Source organism: Oncorhynchus masou, chromosome 22 (assembly GCF_036934945.1).
Source record: "Oncorhynchus masou masou isolate Uvic2021 chromosome 22, UVic_Omas_1.1, whole genome shotgun sequence".
Taxonomy (NCBI): Eukaryota; Metazoa; Chordata; class Actinopteri; order Salmoniformes; family Salmonidae; genus Oncorhynchus; species Oncorhynchus masou.
In genome coordinates, this window is record NC_088233.1 from 3245035 (window position 1) to 3270017 (window position 24983).

At 40.4% G+C, this 24983-nt stretch overlaps 1 protein-coding gene across 2 annotated transcripts; it reads left to right on the forward strand.

Annotated features, from left to right (window-relative positions):
• The first annotated feature begins 976 nt into the window (after positions 1 to 976).
• Positions 977 to 24983, forward strand: LOC135508894 (43 kDa receptor-associated protein of the synapse-like). 2 transcript variants are annotated; one of them, XM_064929111.1, is made up of 8 exons: positions 977 to 1204; positions 12298 to 12477; positions 12828 to 12986; positions 16265 to 16423; positions 23146 to 23244; positions 23494 to 23670; positions 23901 to 24100; positions 24911 to 24983. In XM_064929111.1, exons 1-8 carry the CDS (start codon positions 977 to 979, stop codon positions 24981 to 24983), a joined length of 1275 nt encoding a protein of 424 aa, XP_064785183.1. The 2 variants fall into 2 exon arrangements, with proteins under 2 accessions (XP_064785183.1, XP_064785185.1); XM_064929113.1 differs by lacking the exon at positions 23494 to 23670 and having other exon boundaries at positions 1013 to 1204.

The window sequence follows — 24983 nt, forward strand, 5'->3', positions numbered from 1 at the left end:
TTCAGTCAGAGTTTGGATGAAAGGTTGAGGTCTTTCTGTGAGGAGGGTGTAGCGTCTCCTATCGGGACCTTGGATCTGTGAACAGAGGACAGAGCAGGATTCCTATAGTGACACATGGTCCAGAGTGACAGGGACATCTGCTGCAGCGCCAGCCCAGGGACAGGGAAGGGGGGGGGGGGGCACTGGGGCGCTGGACATTCCTTTCACAGGGGTGCGGAGGGAGCAGATATTCTGGGATACCGCTGCCAGCACTTCGCAGGGAGACGTGTTTCTGCAGCGTTTTTCGAAAGCAGAATTTCTTCGGGAAGTGAACTGTGAACTCTTAAAGGTGTTACTGTTGGATCGAGGAAGTAGGGAGGGACACGTTTGGTTTTCCTTTCGCCTCGTCCTCAACGTGATTAGGTATGAAGGTGTTAGTTGGCTGGTCCTTTAAAGTCCTGGATCCAGTTTCCTCCCAGTCATCCTGACCCGTCGCCTGCCGGAGCTGAGAGAGTTGGATCAGAGAGAGCGATATAGAGACCTACTGGATCAGAGAGAGAGATATAGAGACCTACTGGATCAGAGAGAGAGATATAGAGACCTACTGGATCAGAGAGAGAGATATAGAGACCTACTGGATCAGAGAGAGAGAGACCTACTGGATCACATAGACGAACGTAGAGACCTACTGGATCAGAGAGAGATATAGAGGATCCTACTGGATCAGAGAGAGATATAGAGACCTACTGGATAATGTAACTCTACTGGACAGAGAAGGATCTAGTACCACATAACGTCAGAGAATGTACATTAGAGGATCAAGGATCTAGATCTTTCTTAATGTAACTAACACTGTACATGGGCAAGGATCTACTTTCTTAATTAACATAACCCACTGTACATGGGCAAGGAACTACTTTCTTAACGTAACTCACTGTACATGGGCAAGGATCTACTTTCTTGGTCCTCCACTGAAAGCCAAACAACACCTAAACGGATGAATATTTTTATGAGGCACCTCCTTGTAGCAGAGATGGGCCAGGACCAAACCAAGCAGCAGGTAGAGAAAGGCTTAAAGCTGTACCAGGCCAATCAGACTGACAAAGCCCTGCATGTCTGGACCAAGGTGCTGGAGAAGACCTCAGACCCCGGGGGGAAGTTCAGAGTGCTGGGCTGTCTCATCACCGCCCACTCTGAGATGGGGAAGTATAAAGAGATGCTCAAGGTAAAACAGAGAGAGAGAGAGAGAGAGAGAGAGAGAGAGAGAGAGAGAGAGAGAGAGAGAGAGAGTCCCTGTCAAATTTACTAGCCATGTTGAAGTAGATGTTTTCTAATTTCTCATCAGTTCAACATACTGTTATTGAAGTGTTGAGATGTTAGCTATTTGGGCAGCATGTCACACAGTTGTAGACACATTCCACATCCTGATTGAACAGTTGATATTAGGCATTAGCTGAGTTAGACAAAAAACTATTTCATAGGATAGACTTTGTAGTATGATCCTCTGATTTCCTCCAAGTCCTGTATGTATGATGTAAAGGATATCTTGAAGTGTCCATCTTTTGGGATTATAACACAGCACTATCAATTTTATAGCAGCAAGGGATGGAACTGAAATTATTTTCCAATCGTTTTGTTCTGAACAGAACCCCCCCATAAAAAGCTTTTACGTTCCACTGTTCCAACCAAAAAAATAATGTTATGAACCGGTTTGAAAAAACGAAACAGAAAGTACCGGTTTATATCGTTCCTTTCTGTTCCTTTTTTAACCCGAAATCAACAGTTGTTTACATTTATCTCATTAAATTACTTATTAATGAAGCCGGCAAGCTAGTTGTTTAGACCAATCAGTGCAGATGGAGGTCAGCTAGTTGTTTAGACCAATCAGTGCAGATGAAGCCGGCAAGCTAGTTGTTCAGATGCATGATGGACACACAAGTGTAGTCTATGGAGCAAGACGCAACTGAAGTTTTTCAGGTGAGGAGAGAGCAAGAAGGGGTTGAGGAGGAGGCTTGTAGTGTTAAAGGGTAGCTTCCGTCCTTCTCCTCGCCCCTACCTGGGCCCGAACCAGGGACCCTCTGCATACATCAACAACTACCTCCCACGAAGCATCGTTACCCATCGCTCCACAAAAGCCACGGCCCTTGCAGAGCAAAGGGGGAACAACTACTTCGAGGTCTCAGAGCGAGGGACGTCACCAATTGAAACGCTATTAGCTCTCACCCTGCTAACTAGCTAGCCATTTCACACCGGTTACTCTGGGCATCTTGTTATGACTTCGTTACCTGAATTAGGTCCACAGAATTATACCTAAGAGGAGCGGCTTCTATGGAGGAACGTTGAATAGCTAGCTAACACGCTTGTGTGTGCAGAGCAACTCCAGTCACTTTAATAATGGAAAATGTATGTAAAAAATGTATCACTAGCCACTTTAAACAATACCACTTAATATAATGTTTACATGCCCTGCATTGCTCATCTCATATGTATATACTGTACTAGATACCACCTACTGCATCTTGCCTATGCCATTCTATACCATCACTCATTCATATATCTTTATGTACATATTCTTCATCCCTTTACACTTGTGTGTATAAGGTAGTTGTTGTGAAATTGTTAGGTTAGATTACTCGTTGGTTATTACTGCATTGCCGGAACTAGAAGCAAAAGCATTTCACTACACTCACATTAACATCTGCTAACCATGTGTATGTGACAAAATAAGATTTGATTTGAACTAAAAACACTTCCTTTTTGTAGTTAATAAATCCAACATGAAACATGGTAACTGGGCCTGTAGTATCCTTAACTAGCATTTCAAAAGGTGAATCCGTTCTTCTCAAGCTAATAAATCATCGCTCTTCCTATTTACTGAATAATAATTGTAATGTCTGGTCAGTAGCCTGTGCTTCAGAGGGGGGAGGGGCATGGAGCCTACACACACGGGGCAAAGCTTTTCAGCTGACAGGCAGACACTGGAATAAGTTACTGAGTGACAGAGTGAGGGCTTTGCTTAGGTGCTTTGTTGCATTTTTTTTGTGGGTCTGAAAAAAATGCCTGGAATGAAAAAGACGGTTCTGTTCCGGAACAGTATGGATCCTTTCGGTTTCCATTTCTGTTCTTATGCAGATTTTCAGTTCTGTTCCTTGAACCAGTTCCAAGAATGCATGGGGTTTTAAACTGAAATGGCAGTAAATCTGCTGTGAGGTTGTGTGGAGAGATATGATGAGTGGATGCTGCTGTTGTCAGTAATTTAATGTGTCATCGTGGTGGATGCCAGGGGGCAGAGTGATCGAGATACGTTCTCCAGCTCTTCCATTGCAGCATTTCAACAATGATGAAAGAACATGGTGTTGTTTCAAACCTCTCCTCCTGGGATTATCCATAGAAATAGATCGGACTAGAATAGACAAAGCCCCTCAGACCATGTCTGAGTATATAATATCTGACTGTAGTACATTCTATTTCTATGGCGTTATCTAAACTGAACCCTGAGGAGCATCAGGGGGTTAATGTGTGGCTTCCATAGGATACAGGTGACTGGGGGCACAGAGAAAGCCTTGCAACCAGAGCTCGGATGTGGGCCTTGTTGACATAAAACTCCCTACTCTCTCCTGTACACACTGCTTAATGAATACTTCATTAAGTTAGTTACCGGGCCCCAAAACGGGAGACTGTGAGTTAAAACTTGAACTTCTGGAGCTTCTTAACTCTTATGTGTTAAGGGTGACTAAATTGTTCTATATACAGTATTTAGGTACATGACATAATTTTATCAATAAATAAATAAATCTACATTGTGTATATAGTGTTAGTTATCTACATTGTGTCTATAGCGTTAGTTATCTATATTGTGTCCATAGTGTTCGTTATCTACATTGTGTCTGTAGTGTTAGTTATCTACATAGTGTCTATAGTGTTAGTTATCTACGTTGTGTCCACAGTGTTAGTTATCTACAATGTGTCCATAGTGTTATCCACAGTGTGTCTCCAGTGTTAGTTATCTATATTGTGTCCATAGTGTTAGTTATCTATATTGTGTCCATAGTGTTAGTTATCTACATTGTGTCCATGGTGTTATCTACATTGTGTCCATAGTGTTATCCACATTGTGTCTCCAGTGTTAGTTATCTAGATTGGGTCCATAGTGTTAGATATCCACGTTGTGTCTATAGTGTTAGTTATCTACATTGTGTTTATGGTTTTAGTTATCTACAATGTGTCCATAGTGTTAGTTATCTATATTGTGTATATAGTGTTTGTTATCTACATTGTGTCTCCAGTGTTAGTTATCAACATTGTGTCCATAGTGTTAGTTATCTACATTGTGTCTTTAGTGTTAGTTATCTACATTGTGTTTATGGTTTTAGTTATCTACAATGTGTCCATAGTGTTAGTTATTTATATTGTGTCTATAGTGTTATCTACATTGTGTCCATAGTGTTAGTTATCTACATGGTGTTTATGCTTTTAGTTATCTATAATGTGTCCATAGTGTTAGTTATCTATATTGTGTTTATAGTGTTATCTATGTTGTGTCCACAGTGTTAGTTATCTACATTGTGTCCACAGTGTTAGTTATCTACATTGTGTCTATAGTGTTATCTACATTGTGTCCACAGTGTTAGTTATCTACATTGTGTCCATAGTGTCAGTTATCTACGTTGTGTCTATAGTGTTCGTTATCTACATTGTGTCTATAGTGTTCGTTATCTACATTGTGTCCATAGTGTTAGTTATCTACATTGTGTCCATAGTGTTAGTTATCTAGATTGTGTCTATAGTCTTATCGACATTGTGTCCACAGTGTTAGTTATCTACATTGTGTCTATAGTGTTATCTACGTTGTGTCCACAGTGTTAGTTATCTACATTGTGTCCATAGTGTCAGTTATCTACATTGTGTCCATAGTGTTAGTTATCTACAATGTGTCCATAGTGTTAGTTATCTACATTGTGTCCATAGTGTTAGTTATCTACATTGTGTCCATAGTGTTAGTTATCTAGATTGTGTCCATAGTGTTAGTTATCAACATTGTGTCTATAGTGTTAGTTATCTACATTGTGTCTATAGTGTTATCTACGTTGTGTCTATAGTGTTAGTTATCTCCATTGTGTCCATAGTGTTAGTTATCTACATTGTGTCTATAGGGTTAGTTATCTACATTGTGTCTATAGTGTTATCTACGTTGTGTCCACAGTGTTAGTTATCTACATTGTGTCTATAGTTAGTTATCTACATTGTGTCTATAGTGTTATCTACGTTATAGTGTTAGTTATCTACATTGTGTCCATAGTGTTAGTTATCTACATTGTGTCCATAGTGTTAGTTATCTACATTGTGTCTATAGTGTTATCTACGTTGTGTCTATCTACATTGTGTACATAGTGTTTGTTATCTAGATTGTGTCCATAGTGTTAGGTATATACATTGTGTCTATAGTTTAGTTATCGACATTGTGTCCACAGTGTTAGTTATCTACATTGTGTCCATAGTGTTAGTTATCAACATTGTGTCCATAGTGCTATCTACATTGTGGCTATAGTGTTAGTTATCTACATTGTGTCTATAGTGTTAGTTATCTACATTGTGTACATAGTGTTTGTTATCTAGATTGTGTCCATAGTGTTAGGTATATACATTGTGTCTATAGTTTAGTTATCGACATTGTGTCCACAGTGTTAGTTATCTACATTGTGTCCATAGTGTTCGTTATCTACATTGTGTCCACAGTGTTATTTATCTACATTGTGTATATAGTGTTAGTTATCTACATTGTATTTATACGGTTAGTTATCTACATTGTGTCTATAGTGTTAGTTATCTATATTGTGTCCATAGTGCTATCTACATTATGTCTATAGTGTTAGTTATCTACATTGTGTCCATAGTGTTATCTAGATTGTGTCCATAGTGTTAGTTATCTACATTGTGTCTATAGTGTTAGTTATCTACATTGTGTCTGTAGTGTTAGTTATCTACATTGTGTCTATAGTCTTATTGAAATTGTGTCCACAGTGTTAGTTATCTACATTGTGTCCACAGTGTTAGTTATCTACATTGTGTCCATAGTGTTAGTTATCTACAATGTGTCCATAGTGTTATCTACATTGTATTTATACGGTTAGTTATCAACATTGTGTCCATAGTGTTAGTTATCTACATTGTGTCTTTAGTGTTAGTTATGTACAGTGGGGCAAAAAAATATTTAGTCAGCCACCTATTGTGCAAGTTCTCCCATCAACATTGTGTCCATAGTGTTAGTTATCTACATTGTGTCTTTAGTGTTAGTTATCTACGTTGTGTTTATGGTTTTAGTTATCTACAATGTGTCCATAGTGTTAGTTATTTATATTGTGTCTATAGTGTTATCTACATTGTGTCTATAGTGTTATCTACATTGTGTCCATAGTGTTATCTACATTGTGTCTATAGTGTTATCTACATTGTGTCCATAGTGTTAGTTATCTACATGGTGTTTATGGTTTTAGTTATCTACAATGTGTCCATAGTGTTAGTTATCTATATTGTGTCTATAGTGTTATCTACGTTGTGTCTATAGTGTTAGTTATCTGCATTGTGTCCATAGTGTTAGTTATCTACATTGTGTCTATAGTGTTATCTACGTTGTGTCTATAGTGTTAGTTATCTAGATTGTGTCCATAGAGTTAGTTATCAACATTGTGTCTATAGTGTTAGTTATATACATTGTGTCTATAGTGTTAGTTATCTACATTGTGTCCATAGTGTTAGTTATCTACATTGTGTCCATAGTGTTAGTTATCTAGATTGTGTCCATAGTGTTAGTTATCAACATTGTGTCTATAGTGTTAGTTAATAACATTGTGTCTATAGTGTTATCTACGTTGTGTCTATAGTGTTAGTTATCTCCATTGTGTCCATAGTGTTAGTTATCTACATTGTGTCTATAGTGTTAGTTATCTCCATTGTGTCCATAGTGTTAGTTATCTACATTGTGTCCATAGTTTTAGATATCTACGTTGTGTCTATAGTGTTAGTTATCTACATCGTGTTTATGGTTTTAGTTATCTTCAATGTGTCTATAATGTTAGTTATCTACATTGTGTCCATAGTGTTAGTTATCTACATTGTGTCCATAGTGTTAGTTATCTAGATTGTGTCCATAGTGTTAATTATCAACATTGTGTCTATAGTGTTAGTTATCTACATTGTGTCTATAGTGTTATCTACGTTGTGTCTATAGTGTTAGTTATCTCCATTGTGTCCATAGTGTTAGTTATCTACATTGTGTCTATAGGGTTAGTTATCTACATTGTGTCTATAGTGTTATCTACGTTGTGTCCACAGTGTTAGTTATCTACATTGTGTCCATAGTGTCAGTTATCTACATTGTGTCCATAGTGTTAGTTATCTACAATGTGTCCATAGTGTTAGTTATCTACATTGTGTCCATAGTGTTAGTTATCTACATTGTGTCTATAGTGTTAGTTATCTACATTGTGTCTATAGGGTTAGTTATCTACATTGTGTCTATAGTGTTATCTACGTTGTGTCTATAGTGTTAGTTATCTACATTGTGTCCATAGTGTTAGTTATCTACATTGTGTCCATAGTGTTAGTTATCTACATTGTGTCTATAGTGTTATCTACGTTGTGTCTATAGTGTTAGTTATCTACATTGTGTCTATAGTGTTAGTTATCTACATTGTGTCCATAGTGTTAGTTATCTACATTGTGTCTATAGTGTTAGTTATCTACATTGTGTCTATAGTGTTAGTTATCTACATTGTGTACATAGTGTTTGTTATCTAGATTGTGTCCATAGTGTTAGGTATATACATTGTGTCTATAGTTTAGTTATCGACATTGTGTCCACAGTGTTAGTTATCTACATTGTGTCCATAGTGTTAGTTATCAACATTGTGTCCATAGTGCTATCTACATTGTGGCTATAGTGTTAGTTATCTACATTGTGTCCACAGTGTTAGTTATCTACATTGTGTATATAGTGTTAGTTATCTACATTGTGTATATAGTGTTAGTTATCTACATTGTATTTATACGGTTAGTTATCTACATTGTGTCTATAGTGTTAGTTATCTATATTGTGTCCATAGTGCTATCTACATTATGTCTATAGTGTTAGTTATCTACATTGTGTCCATAGTGTTATCTAGATTGTGTCCATAGTGTTAGTTATCTACATTATGTCTATAGTGTTAGTTATCTACATTGTGTCTTTAGTGTTATCTACATTATGTCTATAGTGTTAGTTATCTACATTGTGTCTGTAGTGTTAGTTATCTACATTGTGTCCACAGTGTTAGTTATCTACATTGTGTCCATAGTGTTAGTTATCTACAATGTGTCCATAGTGTTATCTACATTGTATTTATACGGTTAGTTATCTACATTGTGTCTATAGTGTTAGTTATCTACATTGTGTCTATAGTGTTAATTATCTACATTGTGTCTGTAGTGTTATCTACGTTGTGTCCATAGTGTTAGTTATCTACATTGTGTCCATAATGTTATTTATCTACATTGTGTCTATAGAGTTAGTTATGTACAGTGGGGCAAAAAAATATTTAGTCAGCCACCTATTGTGCAAGTTCTCCCACTTAAAAAGATGAGAGAGGCCTAGTTATCAACATTGTGTCCATAGTGTTAGTTATCTACATTGTGTCTTTAGTGTTAGTTATCTACGTTGTGTTTATGGTTTTAGTTATCTACAATGTGTCCATAGTGTTAGTTATTTATATTGTGTCTATAGTGTTATCTACATTGTGTCCATAGTGTTAGTTATCTACATTGTGTCTATAGTGTTAATTATCTACATTGTGTCTATAGTGTTATCTACATTGTGTCCATAGTGTTAGTTATCTACATGGTGTTTATGGTTTTTGTTATCTACAATGTGTCCATAGTGTTAGTTATCTATATTGTGTCTATAGTGTTATCTACGTTGTGTCTATAGTGTTAGTTATCTGCATTGTGTCCATAGTGTTAGTTATCTACATTGTGTCTATAGTGTTATCTACGTTGTGTCTATAGTGTTAGTTATCTAGATTGTGTCCATAGAGTTAGTTATCAACATTGTGTCTATAGTGTTAGTTATCTACATTGTGTCTATAGTGTTAGTTATCTACATTGTGTCCATAGTGTTAGTTATCTACATTGTGTCCATAGTGTTAGTTATCTAGATTGTGTCCATAGTGTTAGTTATCAACATTGTGTCTATAGTGTTAGTTATCTACATTGTGTCTATAGTGTTATCTACGTTGTGTCTATAGTGTTAGTTATCTCCATTGTGTCCATAGTGTTAGTTATCTACATTGTGTCTATAGTGTTAGTTATCTCCATTGTGTCCATAGTGTTAGTTATCTACATTGTGTCCATAGTGTTAGATATCTACATTGTGTCTATAGTGTTAGTTATCTACATCGTGTTTATGGTTTTAGTTATCTTCAATGTGTCTATAATGTTAGTTATCTACATTGTGTCCATAGTGTTAGTTATATACATTGTGTCCATAGTGTTAGTTATCTACAATGTGTCCATAGTGTTAGTTATCTACATTGTGTCCATAGTTTTAGTTATCTACAATGTGTCCATAGTGTTAGTTATCTACGTTGTTTCCATAGTGTTAAAGGTGTGTTAAAGGATAAAGAAATCCTTCTCACCCCCCCTTAAATGATTTAGATGCACTATTGTAAAGTGGCTGTTCCACTGATGTCAGAAGGTGAATTCACCAATTTGTAAGTCGCTCTGGATAAGAGCGTCTGCTAAATGACTTAAATGTAATGTAATGTAAATGTGTTAGTTATCTACATTGTGTCCATAGTGTTAGTTTTCTACATTGTGTCTATAGTGTTATCTACATTGTATTTATACGGTTAGTTATCTACATTGTGTCTATAGTGTTAGTTATGTACAGTGGGGCAACAAAGTATTTAGTCAGCCACCAATTGTGCAAGTTCTCCCACTTAAAAAGATGAGAGAGGCCTAACTTTCATCATAGGTACACTTCACCTATGACAGACAAAATGAGGGGGAAAAAATCCAGAAAATCACATTGTAGGATTTTTAATGAATTTATTTGCAAATTATGGTGGAAAATACGTTTTGGTCAATAACAAAAGTTTATCTCAATACTTTGTTATATACACTTTGATGGCAATGACAGAGGTCAAACATTTTCTGTAAGTCTTCACAAGGTTTACACACACTGTTGCTGGTATTTTGGCCCATTCCTCTATGCAGATCTCCTCTAGAGCAGTGATGGTTTGGGGCTGTTGCTGGGCAACACGGACTTTCAACTCCCTCCAAAGATTTTCTATGGGGTTGAGATCTGGAGACTGGCTTGGCCACTCCATGACCTTGAAATGCTTCTTACGAAGCCACTCCTTCGTTGCCCGGGCGGTGTGTTTGGGATCATTGTCAAACTGAAAGACCCAGCCACGTTTCATCTTCAATGCCCTTGCTGATGGAGGGAGGATTTCACTGAAAATCTCACGATACATGGCCCCATTCATTCTTTTCTTTACACGGATCAGTCGTCCTGGTCCCTTTGCAGAAAAACAGCCCCAAAGCATGATGTTTCCACCCCCATGCTTCACAGTAGGTATGGAGTTCTTTGGATGCACCTCAGCATTCTTTGTCCTCCAAACACGACGAGTTTTTACCAAAAGTTCTATTTTGGTTTCATCTGACCATATGACATTCTCCCAATCTTCTTCTGGATCATCCAAATGCTCTCTAGCAAACTTCAGACGGGCCTGGACATGTACTGGCTTAAGCAGGGGACACGTCTGGCACTGCAGGATTTGAGTCCCTGGCGGCGTAGTGTGTTACTGATGGAAGGCTTTGTTACTTTGGTCCCAGCTCCCTGCAGGTCATTCACTAGGTCCCCCGTGTGGTTCTGGGATTTTTGCTCACCGTTCTTGTGATCATTTTGACCCCATGGGGTGAGATCTTGCGTGGAGCCCCAGATCGAGGGAGATTATCAGTGGTCTTGTATGTCTTCCATTTCCTAATAATTGCTCCCACATTTGATTTCTTCAAACCAAGCTGCTTACCTATTGCAGATTCAGTCTTCCCAGCCTGGTGCAGGTCTACACTTTTGTTTCTGGTGTCCTTTGACAGCTCTTTGGTCTTGGCCATAGTGGAGTTTGGAGTGTGACTGTTTGAGGTTGTGGACAGGTGTCTTTTATGCTGATATCAAGTTCAAACAGGTGCCATTAATACAGGTAACGAGTGGAAGACAGAGGAGCCTCTTAAATAAGAAGTTACAGGTCTGTGAGAGCCAGAAATCTTGTTTGTTTGGAGGTGACCAAATACTGATTTTCCACCATAATTTGCAAGTTATGGGCAGCCAGCTTGAGTAGCCTAGTGGTTAGAGCATTAGACTAGTAACCGGAAGGTTGCAAGTTCAAATCCCCGAGCTGGCAAGGTGCAAATCTGTTGTTCTGCCCCTGAACAGGCCGTTAACCCACTGTTCCCAGGCTGTCATTAAAAATAAGAATTTGTTCTTAACTGACTTGTCTAGTAAAATGAAAAATAAATTCATTAAAAATCCTACAATGTGATTTTCTGGATTTTTTTTCTTCTCATTTTGTCTGTCATAGTTGAAGTGTACCTATGATGAAAATTACAGGCCTCTCTCATCTTTTTAAGTGGGAGAACTTACACAATTGGTGGCTGACTAAATACTTTTTTGCCCCACTGTACATTGTGTCCATAGTGTTAGTTATCTACATTGTGTCCATAGTGTTAGTTATCTACATTGTGTCCATAGTGTCAGTTATCTACATTGTGTCCATAGTGTCAGTTATCTACATTGTGTCTCCAGTGTTAGTTATCTACATTGTGTCTGTAGTGTTAGTTATCTACATTGTGTCCATAGTGTTAGTTATCAACATTGTGTCCATAGTGTTAGTTATCTACATTGTGTCTGTAGTGTTAGTTATCTACATTGTGTCCATAGTGTTAGTTATCAACATTGTGTCCATAGTGTTAGTTATCAACATTGTGTCCATAGTGTTAGTTATCTGCATTGTGTCTCCAGTGTTAGTTATCTACATTGTGTCCATAGTGTTAGTTATCAACATTGTGTCCATAGTGTTAGTTATCAACATTGTGTCCATAGTGTTAGTTATCTGCATTGTGTCTCCAGTGTTAGTTATCTACATTGTGTCTGTAGTGTTATCTACGTTGTGTCTATAGTGTTAGTGGTCTACATTGTGTCTATAGGGTTAATTATCTACATTGGTCCTACCTATTTTGGCCAAATCGTCCTTCATCCTCTCTCTCTCTCTCTCTCTCTTCCATCAGTATGCCTTGGCCCAGATAGACACAGCCAGGGAGATGGAGGACCCAGACTACCTGACTGAGGGCTACCTGAACCTGGCTAGGAGCAACGAGAAGCTGTGTGACTTCCAGAAGACTGTGTCCTACTGTAAGACCTGCCTCAACATGCAGGGAACCACTGTCAGTTTGCAACTTAACGGACAGGTGGGTCTCAGCAATAATATATAATCATCTTATAATACTGTAATACATTCTGTTTTGCCTTATTTCCTGTTGCCAAACAAAACAGGACACATACATAATGGTGGCAGAAAACAAAACAACACAACAATAAACAACACGTTCTTACAGTAAGAGACAAAACAACAGGAAAATAAAGAGAATGGGGCGTCTGGGATGTCTGGGTGGTCTGGGACCTCTGGGACCTCGAACCTCTGGGACCTCTGGGATGTCTGGGACCTCTGGGATGTCTGAGACCTCTGCCACAATGCAAATGAAGTCAAGTCCTATACAACTTCTGCCTTTATGACCTTTGCCTCTACTTGTGTTTCCAGGTGTGTCTGAGCATGGGAAACGCGTTCCTGGGCGTCAGTGTGTTTCAGAAGGCTCTAGAGAGCTATGAGAAGGCCCTGCGCTACGCCCACAACAACGATGACAAGATGCTGGAGTCTAGAGTCTGCTGCAGCCTGGGGAACTTCTACATCCAGCTCAAGGTAAAGTGTCGGCAGTATGTCTCTGAGAAAATGTCCTATATTTGATATTAAGGTCACCCGGAAGGTGGTGATTGACTACGCCAGGACAGCGGAGTCAATCACCACCTTCCGGAGACACCTGAAACCCCACCTCTTCAAGGAATACCTAGGATAGGATAAAGCAATCCTTCTCACCCCCCTTAATGATTTAGATGCACTATTGTAAAGTGGCTGTTCCACTGATGTCAGAAGGTGAATTCACCAATTTGTAAGTCGCTCTGGATAAGAGCGTCTGCTAAATGACTTAAATGTAAAATGTAAATGTATATTACATTGCTATTACTCTGTTACGGCAGGGTAGCCTAGTGGTTAGAGTGTTGGACTAGTAACCGTTTGGTTGCAAGTTCAAATCCCCCAGCTGACAAGGTACAAATCTGTCGTTCTGCCCCTGAACAGGCAGTGAACCCACTGTTCCTAGGCCGTCATTGAAAATAAGAATTTGTTCTTTACTGACTTGCCTAGTTAAATAAAGGTTAAATAATTTATTTTTTTAAAAATCCCTGATTAGATGCAATTCAACCTTGTATGTAAAAAGAGTCTTCGAAGTATTATCCATTCTCAGAAGAGTCCTCCTTCAATTCAACACAGTTATATATTTGAGGACATCTTGTCAAATGCATTTTGGTGCAAAGGCTGAGTGAGCCACGTAGGCCCTGGTCAGATGCCTGTTGTATTCTATCCTGGGAGAGGCCCTGTTGTATTCTAGCCTGGTAGAGGCCTGTTGTATTCTAGCCTGGTAGAGGCCTGTTGTATTCTAGCGTGGTAGAGGCCTGTTGTATTCTAGCCTGATAGAGGCCTGTTGTATTCTCGTCCAGTAGAGGCATGTTGTATTCTAGCCTGGGAGAGGCCCTGTTGTATTCGAGCCTGGTAGAGGCCTGTTGTATTCGAGCCTGGTAGAGGCCTGTTGTATTCTAGCCTGGTAGAGGCCTGTTGTATTCTAGCCTGATAGAGGCCTGTTGTATTCTAGCCTGATAGAGGCATGTTGTATTCTCGTCCAGTAGAGGCCTGTTGTATTCTAGCCTGGTAGAGGCCCTGTTGTATTCTAGCCTGGTAGAGGCCCTGTTGTATTCTAGCCTAGTAGAGGCCTGTTGTATTCTAGCTTGGTAGAGGCCTGTTGTATTCTAGCTTGGTAGAGACCTGTTGTATTCTAGCCTGGTAGAGGCCCTGTTGTATTCTAGCTTGGTAGAGACCTGTTATATTCTAGCTTGGTAGAGACCTGTCTGTGTAGTCGAGCCCTGTGTCTAGCCTGGTAGAGGACCTGTTTTATTCTAGCTTGGTAGAGGCCTGCCTCTGTAGTCGAGATCTGTGTCTAGCCTGGTAGAGGCACAATTGTATTGTAGCCTGGTAGAGGCCTGTTGTATTCTAGCTTGGTGGAGGCCTGCCTGTGTAGTCGAGGCCTGTGTCTAGCCTGGTAGAGGCCCTGTTGTATTCTAGCCTGGTAGAGTCCTGTTGTATTCTTGCCTGGTAGAGGCCCTGTTGTATTCTAGCTTGGTAGAGACCTGTCAGTGTAATCAAGTGTCTAGCCTGGTAGAGGCCCTGTTGTATTCCGTTTTGACACGTGAGATTTGTCCCAGTGATCCCTGGATTCCAAAAAGTGTATTGGTTTCAATCAGGTCCAGATGAGCTGGCGTCCGGAGAATGAAAGTTGAATCTGCTCGGCCTAATAATACAGGATAGTCCTAAACTCTCAGCGGTTATTAATTCAATGCCGGTTAGAATATTATGGCATCGAGTTAGAACGCTTATAAAGAAGTAAAGTTTATATCAAAACTGTAGTGTTGCTGATCCGGACTGTTAAATCTGGCTGTAGAACGAGTGTGTGTTTCACAGAGCTGCCCTCTTGGCCAGGACTCCCTTGTGAAAGAGAGATTCTGACCTGAATGGGATAACATGGTTCAATTAAATAAAAGTTAAATTACATTTTTAAAATGGATGCCGGCTCCTCACGGCAGCGTAGCCTAGTGGTTAGAGCGTTGAACAAGGCAGTTAACCCACTGTTCCCTGGTAGGCCGTCATTGAAAATAAGAATTTATTCTAAACTGACTTGCCTAGTTAAACTTGCCTGTTCTGTTTCCTCCCATCAGGACTATGAGAAAGCCCTGTTCTTCCCGTGTTAATGATCTGTTACCCTCCCATTAGGACTATGAGAAAGCCCTGTTCTTCCCCTGTTAATGATCTGTTACCCTCCCATCAGGACTATGAGAAAGCCCTGTTCTTCCCCTGTTAATGATCTGTTACCCTCCCATCAGGACTATGAGAAAGCCCTGTTCTTCCCGTGTTAATGATCTGTTACCCTCCCATCAGGACTATGAGAAAGCCCTGTTCTTCCCGTGTAAATGATCTGTTACCCTCCCATCAGGACTATGAGAAAGCCCTGTTCTTCCCCTGTTAATGATCTGTTACCCTCCCATCAGGACTATGAGAAAGCCCTGTTCTTCCCCTGTTAATGATCTGTTACCCTCCCATCAGGACTATGAGAAAGCCCTGTTCTTCCCGTGTTAATGATCTGTTACCCTCCCATCAGGACTATGAGAAAGCCCTGTTCTTCCCCTGTTAATGATCTGTTACCCTCCCATCAGGACTATGAGAAAGCCCTGTTCTTCCCCTGTTAATGATCTGTTACCCTCCCATCAGGACTATGAGAAAGCCCTGTTCTTCCCCTGTTAATGATCTGTTACCCTCCCATCAGGACTATGAGAAAGCCCTGTTCTTCCCGTGTTAATGATCTGTTACCCTCCCATCAGGACTATGAGAAAGCCCTGTTCTTCCCCTGTTAATGATCTGTTACCCTCCCATCAGGACTATGAGAAAGCCCTGTTCTTCCCCTGTTAATGATCTGTTACCCTCCCATCAGGACTATGAGAAAGCCCTGTTCTTCCCGTGTTAATGATCTGTTACCCTCCCATCAGGACTATGAGAAAGCCCTGTTCTTCCCGTGTTAATGATCTGTTACCCTCCCATCAGGACTATGAGAAAGCCCTGTTCTTCCCCTGTTAATGATCTGTTACCCTCCCATCAGGACTATGAGAAAGCCCTGTTCTTCCCCTGTTAATGATCTGTTACCCTCCCATCAGGACTATGAGAAAGCCCTGTTCTTCCCGTGTTAATGATCTGTTACCCTCCCATCAGGACTATGAGAAAGCCCTGTTCTTCCCGTGTTAATGATCTGTTACCCTCCCATCAGGACTATGAGAAAGCCCTGTTCTTCCCCTGTTAATGATCTGTTACCCTCCCATCAGGACTATGAGAAAGCCCTGTTCTTCCCGTGTAAAGCGGCTGAGCTGGTGAATGACTACGGTAAAGGCTGGAGTCTGAAGTACAGGGCCATGAGCCAGTACCACATGTCTGTAGCCTACAGGAAACTGGACCGCCTGCCTGATGCCATGGAGTGCTGTGAGGTAACGTTTATTAGTGTTGTTTAGTATTAGTGGCATTGTTTATTAATCCAGTGAGTTATTATTTATTACCTACATTCCCAGAGATGATACGAGACTAGATACTGCTGTACACAAGGGTTGGGGTCGACTCCATTTCAATTGCAAAATTGCAAAAATCGCTGAAGCTGTAGACTTATATTTGGCTCACTAACTTTAAACATCAGCTATCTGAGCAGCTAACCGATCGCTGCAGCTGTACATAGTCCATCTGTAAATAGCCCACCCAACTACCTACCTCATCCCCATATTGTTTTATTTACTTTTCTGCTCTTTTGCACACCAGTATTTCCAGTATTTCTACTTGCACATCATCATCTGCTCATCTGTCACTCGTGTTAATCTGCTAAATTGTAATTACTTCGCTACTATGGCCTATTTATTGCCTCACCTCCTCACACCATTTGCACACACTTTATACAGACTTTATATTTTTCCTATTGTGTTATTGACTGTACGCATGTTTATTCCATGTGTAACTCTGTTGTTGTTGTTTGTGTCACATTGCTTTGCTTTATCTTGGCCAGGTCGCAGTTGTAAATGAGAACTTGTTCAACTGGCCACCTGGTTAAATAAAGGTGTTCTCCACTGGCCTACCTGGTTAAATAAAGGTGTCCTCAACTAGCCTACCTGGTTAAATAAAGGTGTTCTCCACTGGCCTACCTGGTTAAATAAAGGTGTTCTCAACTGGCCTACCTGGTTAAATAAAGGTGTTCTCCACTGGCCTACCTGGTTAAATAAAGGTGTTCTCCACTGGCCTACCTGGTTAAATAAAGGTGTTCTCAACTAGCCTACCTGGTTAAATAAAGATGTTCTCAACGGAGGTCAACGAAAAGTTCAATTCAAAGGTGACGGTAGTGGTAGGTGAGTTCAGAAACCACCGTGATATATTCTGCTATTCTGTACCATGTGCAACTCAATATTAGGAAAGTGTTCTTAATGTTTTCTACACTTAGTTGTGTGTCTTTGTGTTAGAGAGTGACAGACCGTATCAGTGACAGGTGCGGCCGGCATGCCAGGCAGAGTGTCTTTGTGTTGTACGATCTTAGACCTCTGGGTATAAATATGCTGCCTCTGGTTTAAAGTGTTCATTAACACAGAGGGGACAGAGTTAACTGTAATACTTTACTGGAGAGACAGAGAAATACCTTGATGTCACTGCTAAGGACTGCAGGAGTGGTGGTTGGGTAGTAGCAGAGCAGTGGGGAGGGGTATCCCAAATAGCGCTATATTCCCTGTATAGAGCCCTACATTTGACCAGAGCCCTGTAGGGCTCTATATAGGGAATATGGTTCCATTTGACCATAGCCCTGTAGGGCATCTATACAGGGAATAGGGTTCCATTTGACCATAGCCCTGTAGGGCTCTATATAGGGAACAGGGTTCCATTTGACCATAGCCCTGTAGGGCTCTATATAGGGAATAAGGTTCCATTTGACCATAGCCCTGTAGGGCTCTATACAGGGAATAGGGTTCCATTTGACCATAGCCCTGTAGGGCTCTATACAGGGAATAGGGTTCCATTTGACCATAGCCCTGTAGGGCTCTATACAGGGAATAGGGTTCCATTTGACCAGAGCCCTGAAGGGCTCTATATAGGGAATAGGGTTCCATTTGACCATAGCCCCGTAGGGCTCTATATAGGGAATAGGGTTCCATTTGACCATAGCCCCGTAGGGCTCTATATAGGGAATAGGGTGCCAATGGGGAGTGTTGTTTCAGATTTATCACCGCTGTTCTGCTGAATAGATTTAGCTCCAATACATTTCATTCATCCTGTCATAGTTAGAATACATCTGACCAAGGAAAGAATTCATCCTGGAGTAAAAACAACAGCAGCCCTCAGTTAGCAGGCCTTAGTTAGCAGCCCTCAGTTAGCAGGCCTTAGTTAGCAGCCCTCAGTTATCAGCCTTCAGTTATCAGCCTTCAGTTAGCAGCCCTCAGTTAGCAGCCCTCAGTTAGCAGCCCTCAGTTAGCAGCCTTCAGTTATCAGCCTTCAGTTAGCAGCCCTCAGTTATCAGCCTTCAGTTAGCAGCCCTCAGTTATCAGCCTTCAGTTAGCAGCCCTCAGTTATCAGCCTTCAGTTAGCAGCCCTCAGTTAGCAGCCCTCAGTTAGCAGCCCTCAGTTAGCAGCCTTCAGTTAGCAGCCCTCAGTTAGCAGCCTTCAGTTAGCAGCCTTCAGTTAGCAGCCCTCAGTTAGCAGCCCTCAGTTAGCAGCCCTCAGCTATCAGCCTTCAGTTAGCAGTCCTCAGTTAGCAGTCTTCAGTTAGCAGTCCTCAGTTAGCAGTCCAATCAGCCCTCAGTTATCAGCCCTCAGTTAGCAGGCCATAGTTAGCAGGCCCCAGTTAGCACCTCTCAGTTAGCAGTCCTCAGTTAGCAGTCCTCAGTTAGCAGCCCAATCAGCCCTCAGTTATCAGCCCTCAGTTAGCAGGCCATAGTTAGCAGGCCCCAGTTAGCACCTCTCAGTTATCAGCCCTCAGTTAGCAGGCCATAGTTAGCAGGCCCCAGTTAGCACCTCTCAGTTAGCAGCCCTCAGTTATCAGCCTTCAGTTAGCAGGCCTCAGTTTTCCATAGAAATATAATTGACTATAATGGACATTCACGCCAATGACCTGTAATGGTAGGACTGGCAAGCCAATGTTCTGTAATGGTAGGACTGGGAAGCCAATGGTCTGTAATGGTAGGACTGGCAAGCCAATGATCTGTAATGGTAGGACTGGCAAGCCAATGTTCTGTAATGGTAGGACTGGCAAGCCAATGTTCTGTAATGGTAGGACTGGGAAGCCAATGTTCTGTAATGGTAGGACTGGGAAGCCAATGATCTGTAATGGAAGGACTGGCAAGCCAATGATCTGTAATGGTAGGACTGGCAAGCCAATGTTCTGTAATGGAAGGACTGGCAAGCCAATGATCTGTAATGGTAGGACTGGCAAGCCAATGTTCTGTAATGGTAGGACTGGCAAGCCAATGTTCTGTAATGGTAGGACTGGCAAGCCAATGTTCTGTAATGGAAGGACTGGCAAGCCAATGATCTGTAATGGTAGGACTGGGAAGCCAATGATCTGTAATGGTAGGACTGGCAAGCCAATGTTCTGTAATGGAAGGACTGGCAAGCCAATGATCTGTAATGGTAGGACTGGCAAGCCAATGTTCTGTAATGGTAGGACTGGCAAGCCAATGTTCTGTAATGGTAGGACTGGCAAGCCAATGTTCTGTAATGGAAGGACTGGCAAGCCAATGATCTGGCAAACCAACACCATCCTATATAACTACTGTCTATATTGTCTATACACACCAACCTATATAACTACTGTCTATACTGTCTATACACACCATCCTATATAACTACTGTCTATACTGTCTATACACACCATCCTATATAACTACTGTCTATACACACCATCCTATATAACTACTGTATACACTGTCTATACACACCATCCTATATAACTACTGTCTATACTGTCTATACACACCATCCTATATAACTACTGTCTACACTGTCTATACACACCATCCTATATAACTACGGTCTATACACACCATCCTATATAACTACTGTCTATACACACCATCCTATATAACTACTGTCTATACTGTCTATACACACCATCCTATATAACTACTGTCTAAACACACCATCCTATATAACTACTGTCTATACACACCATCCTATATAACTACTGTCTATACACACCATCCTATATAACTACTGTCTAAACACACCATCCTAAATAACTACTGTCTATACTGTCTATACACACCATCCTATATAACTACTGTCTATACTGTCTATACACACCATCCTATATAACTACTGTCTACACTGTCTATACACACCATCCTATATAACTACTGTCTATACACACCATCCTACATAACTACTGTCTATACACACCATCCTATATAACTACTGTCTACACACCATCTTATATAACTACTGTCTATACACACCATCCTGTATAACTACTGTCTCTACACACCATCCTATATAACTACTGTCTATACACACCATCCCATATAACTACTGTCTATACACACCATCCTATATATAACTACTGTCTATATACACCATCCTATATAACTACTGTCTACACACCATCTTATATAACTACTGTCTATACACACCATCCTGTATAACTACTGTCTCTACACACCATCCTATATAACTACTGTCTATACACACCATCCCATATAACTACTGTCTATACACACCATCCTATATAACTACTGTCTATACACACCATCCTATATAACTACTGTCTATACACACCATCCTATATAACTACTGTCTATACTGTCTATACACACCATCCTATATAACTACGGTCTATACACACCATCCTATATAACTACTGTCTATACACACCATCCTATATAACTACTGTCTATACTGTCTATACACACCATCCTATATAACTACGGTCTATACACACCATCCTATATAACTACTATCTATACACACCATCCTATATAACTACTGTCTATACACACCATCCTATATAACTACTGTCTATACTGTCTATACACACCATCCTATATAACTACTGTCTATACTGTCTATACACACCATCCTATATAACTACTGTCTATACACACCATCCTGTATAACTACGGTCTATACACACCATCCCATATAACTACTGTCTATACACACCATCCTATATAACTACTGTCTATACACACCATCCTATATAACTACTGTCTATACACACCATCCTAATGTATATAACTACTGTCTATACACACCATCCCATATAACTACTGTCTATGCACACCATCCTATATAACTACTGTCTATACACACCATCCTATATAACTACTGTCTATACACACCATCCTATATGTCTACTGTCTATACTGCCTATACACACCATCCTATATGTCTACTGTCTATACTGCCTATACACACCATCCTATATGTCTACTGTCTATACTGTCTATACACACCATCCTATATATATACTGTCTATACACACCATCCTATATAACTACTGTCTATACTGTCTATATACACCATCCTATATAACTACTGTCTATACTGTCTATACACACCATCCTATATAACTACTGTCTATACACACCATCCTATATAACTACTGTCTATACTGTCTATACACACCATCCTATATAACTACTGTCTATACTGTCTATACACACCATCCTATATAACTACTGTCTATACACACCATCCTATATAACTACTGTCTATACACACCATCCTATATAACTACTGTCTATACACACCATCCTATATAACTACTGTCTATACACACCATCCTATATAACTACGGTCTATACACACCATCCCATATAACTACTGTCTATACACACCATCCCATATAACTACTGTCTATACACACCATCCCATATAACTACTGTCTATACACACCATCCTATATAACTACTGTCTATACACACCATCCTATATGTCTACGGTCTATACACACCATCCTATATAACTACTGTCTATACACACCATCCTATATGTCTACGGTCTATACACACCATCCTATATAACTACTGTCTATACACACCATCCTATATGTCTACTGTCTATACACACCATCCCATATAACTACTGTCTATACACACCATCCCATATAACTACTGTCTATACACACCATCCTATATAACTACTGTCTATACACACCATCCTATATGTCTACTGTCTATGCACACCATCCTATATAACTACTGTCTATACTGTCTATATACACCATCCTATATAACTACTGTCTATACTGTCTATACACACCATCCTATATAACTACTGTCTATACACACCATCCTATATAACTACTGTCTATACTGTCTATATACACCATCCTATATAACTACTGTCTATACTGTCTATACACACCATCCTATATAACTACTGTCTATACACACCATCCTATATAACTACTGTCTATACACACCATCCTATATAACTACTGTCTATACACACCATCCTATATAACTACTGTCTATACACACCATCCTATATAACTACGGTCTATACACACCATCCCATATAACTACTGTCTATACACACCATCCCATATAACTACTGTCTATACACACCATCCCATATAACTACTGTCTATACACACCATCCTATATAACTACTGTCTATACACACCATCCTATATGTCTACGGTCTATGCACACCATCCTGTATAACTACTGTCTATACACACCATCCTGTATAACTACGGTCTATGCACACCTTAAGCATTTCACTACATCCACAATAACATGTGTACATGACCAATAACCTTAGATTTAATGTTACTTATAGCCAGCAACAGGTCAAATGCCTGGTCCATGTTAATGTCCTTAATGTTAATGTCCTCGGATGGTAAAAACAGGAGGACTTAGCTGATGGACAGTAAGGATGTGTTGTTTAGAGGTTGTGTGTTTGTTGTTCAGAGATTGTGTGTGTGTTGCTTAGAAGTTGTGTGTTGTTCAGAGGTTGTGTGTGTGTTGTTCAGAGGTTGTTTGTTTGTTGTTTACAAGTTGTGTGTGTTGTTCAGAGGTTGTGTTTGTGTTGTTCAGAGGTTGTTTGTGTGTTGTTTACAAGTTGTGTTTGTGTTGTTCAGAGGTTGTTTGAGTGTTGTTTACAAGTTGTGTGTGTTGTTCAGAGGTTGCGTGTGTGTTATTTAGAGGTTGTGTGTCACACTAAAGTGGTTCCCATCCTCCAGGAGTCCATGAAGATAGCCCTGCAGCACGGGGACCGACCTCTCCAGGCGCTGTGCTTACTGAACTTCGCTGATATCCATCGCTGCCGGAATGACGTTGATGTAAGTAACCAAATACTGTCCGTGCTACACTGTTACAGATACATGGACGTAATCTGAAGAGCAAACCATTCCTTCAATATAGTCTGGGCTTGATTCATATTATTTTCTCTCCTCCCTCTTCTCTCCCTCGTTTCCTGTTCTCTCCTCCCCTCATCTCTCGTTCCTCTTCTCCTGTTCTCTCCTCTCTCCCTCTTCTCCTGTTCTCTCTTCCCTCCTCTCCCTCACCTCCTGTTCTCTCCCCTCCTCCAGAAAGCATTGCCTCGTTATGAGTCCTCCATGTGTATAATGACAGAGATTGGGAACCGTCTTGGCCAGACCCAGGTGTACCTGGGGGTAGGGAAGTGTTGGCTCCAGAATAAAGAATTGGACAAGGCTCTGGATGCTCTGCAGCGAGCTCAGGAGTTGTCAGAAGCTTTAGGAACCAAGGTACAGTGCACATAGTTCTGAATAAATACCATGAAAATATGCTACCTTTTTGCAATTAAAACAATCATGCAACAGTCAGATGCACGTCACACTTTAGCTTGTGCTAAATTCCAGTTCTTGTCCCAATTAGCTGTGTAGCCTGAATGAGGGAATCGACTGCAGTAAGTCAGCTACGTTCAGTCTGTGTGTTGATTCTGACCCTTATATACCTCTCTCTCACTCTGTGTTAGCTGTGTAGTCTAAAGGTGCACTGTCTCAGTGAGGGGATCTACCGCAGTAAGGAGAGGCAGGAGGAGCTGAGGGAGCAGGTTGTGAAGTTCCTGCAGTGTGTGGAGGAGCTGGAGCTGTACTGTGGAATGTGTGGCGAGTCCATAGGAGAGAAGAACCAACAGCTGCAGGCTCTGCCCTGCTCTCACATCTTCCACCTCCAGTAGGTGCTCTAACGATGACCCATCTACATGTTATGTAGTCTACATATTATTACTACACGTGGCTCTCATCTTACACCTCCAGTAGGGACTTTTGCCTTGATTAAAAATAAATCTTCTACAGGATCGGTGTCCCACCCACGGGACAATTGAGCTAATGTAGACTAATGTGATTAGCATGAGGTTGTAAGTAACAAGAACATTTCCCCGGACATAGACATATCTGATGTTTGCAGAAAGCTTAAATTAGTGTTCATCTAACTGCACTGTACAATTTACAGTCACTATTACAGTGAAATAATACCATGCTATTGTTTGAGGAGAGTGCACAATTTTGAACTTGAAAATTATTTAAGAAACCAATTAGGCATATTTGGGCAGTCCTGATAGAACATTTTGAACAGAAATGCAATGGTTCATTGAATCAGTCTAAAACTTTGCACATACACTGCTGCCATCTAGTGGCCAGACAAAATCTAAATTGCAGATGGGCTGGAATAACACATTATGGTCTTTGTCTTGCATTTCTTTGTATTATCTTTTACCAGATCTAATGTGTTATATTCTCCGACATTCATCTCACATTTCCACAAACTTCAAAGTGTTTCCTTTCAAATGGTATCAAGAATATGCATATCCTTACTTCAGGTCCTGAGCTACAGGCAGTTAGATTTGGGTATGTCATTTTAGACGAAAAATTGAAAAAAAAGTGGCTTATCCTTCTACATGTTTTATGTCCAGGAAATAGGGGGGGACTCTTAGGATTTGGCATGGGTCAGTTCCCAGAGTCTCTCCTTCTTCTATCCTCTCAGGTGTCTACAGAACAACGGTTCCAGGGGCTGCCCCAAATGTCGTCGGTCCTCCATGAAGCCTGGGTTTGTGTGA

Excerpts from the sequence above, each read along its gene's own strand:
- LOC135508894 (XM_064929111.1), top strand. The coding sequence starts at position 977 with ATGAATATTTTTATGAGGCACCTCCTTGTAGCAGAGATGGGCCAGGAC. Across the intron at positions 1,205-12,297 it reads AGTATAAAGAGATGCTCAAG|TATGCCTTGGCCCAGATAGA; the intron begins GTAAAACAGAGA and ends CTCTTCCATCAG. Across the intron at positions 16,424-23,145 it reads ATGCCATGGAGTGCTGTGAG|GAGTCCATGAAGATAGCCCT; the intron begins GTAACGTTTATT and ends CCCATCCTCCAG.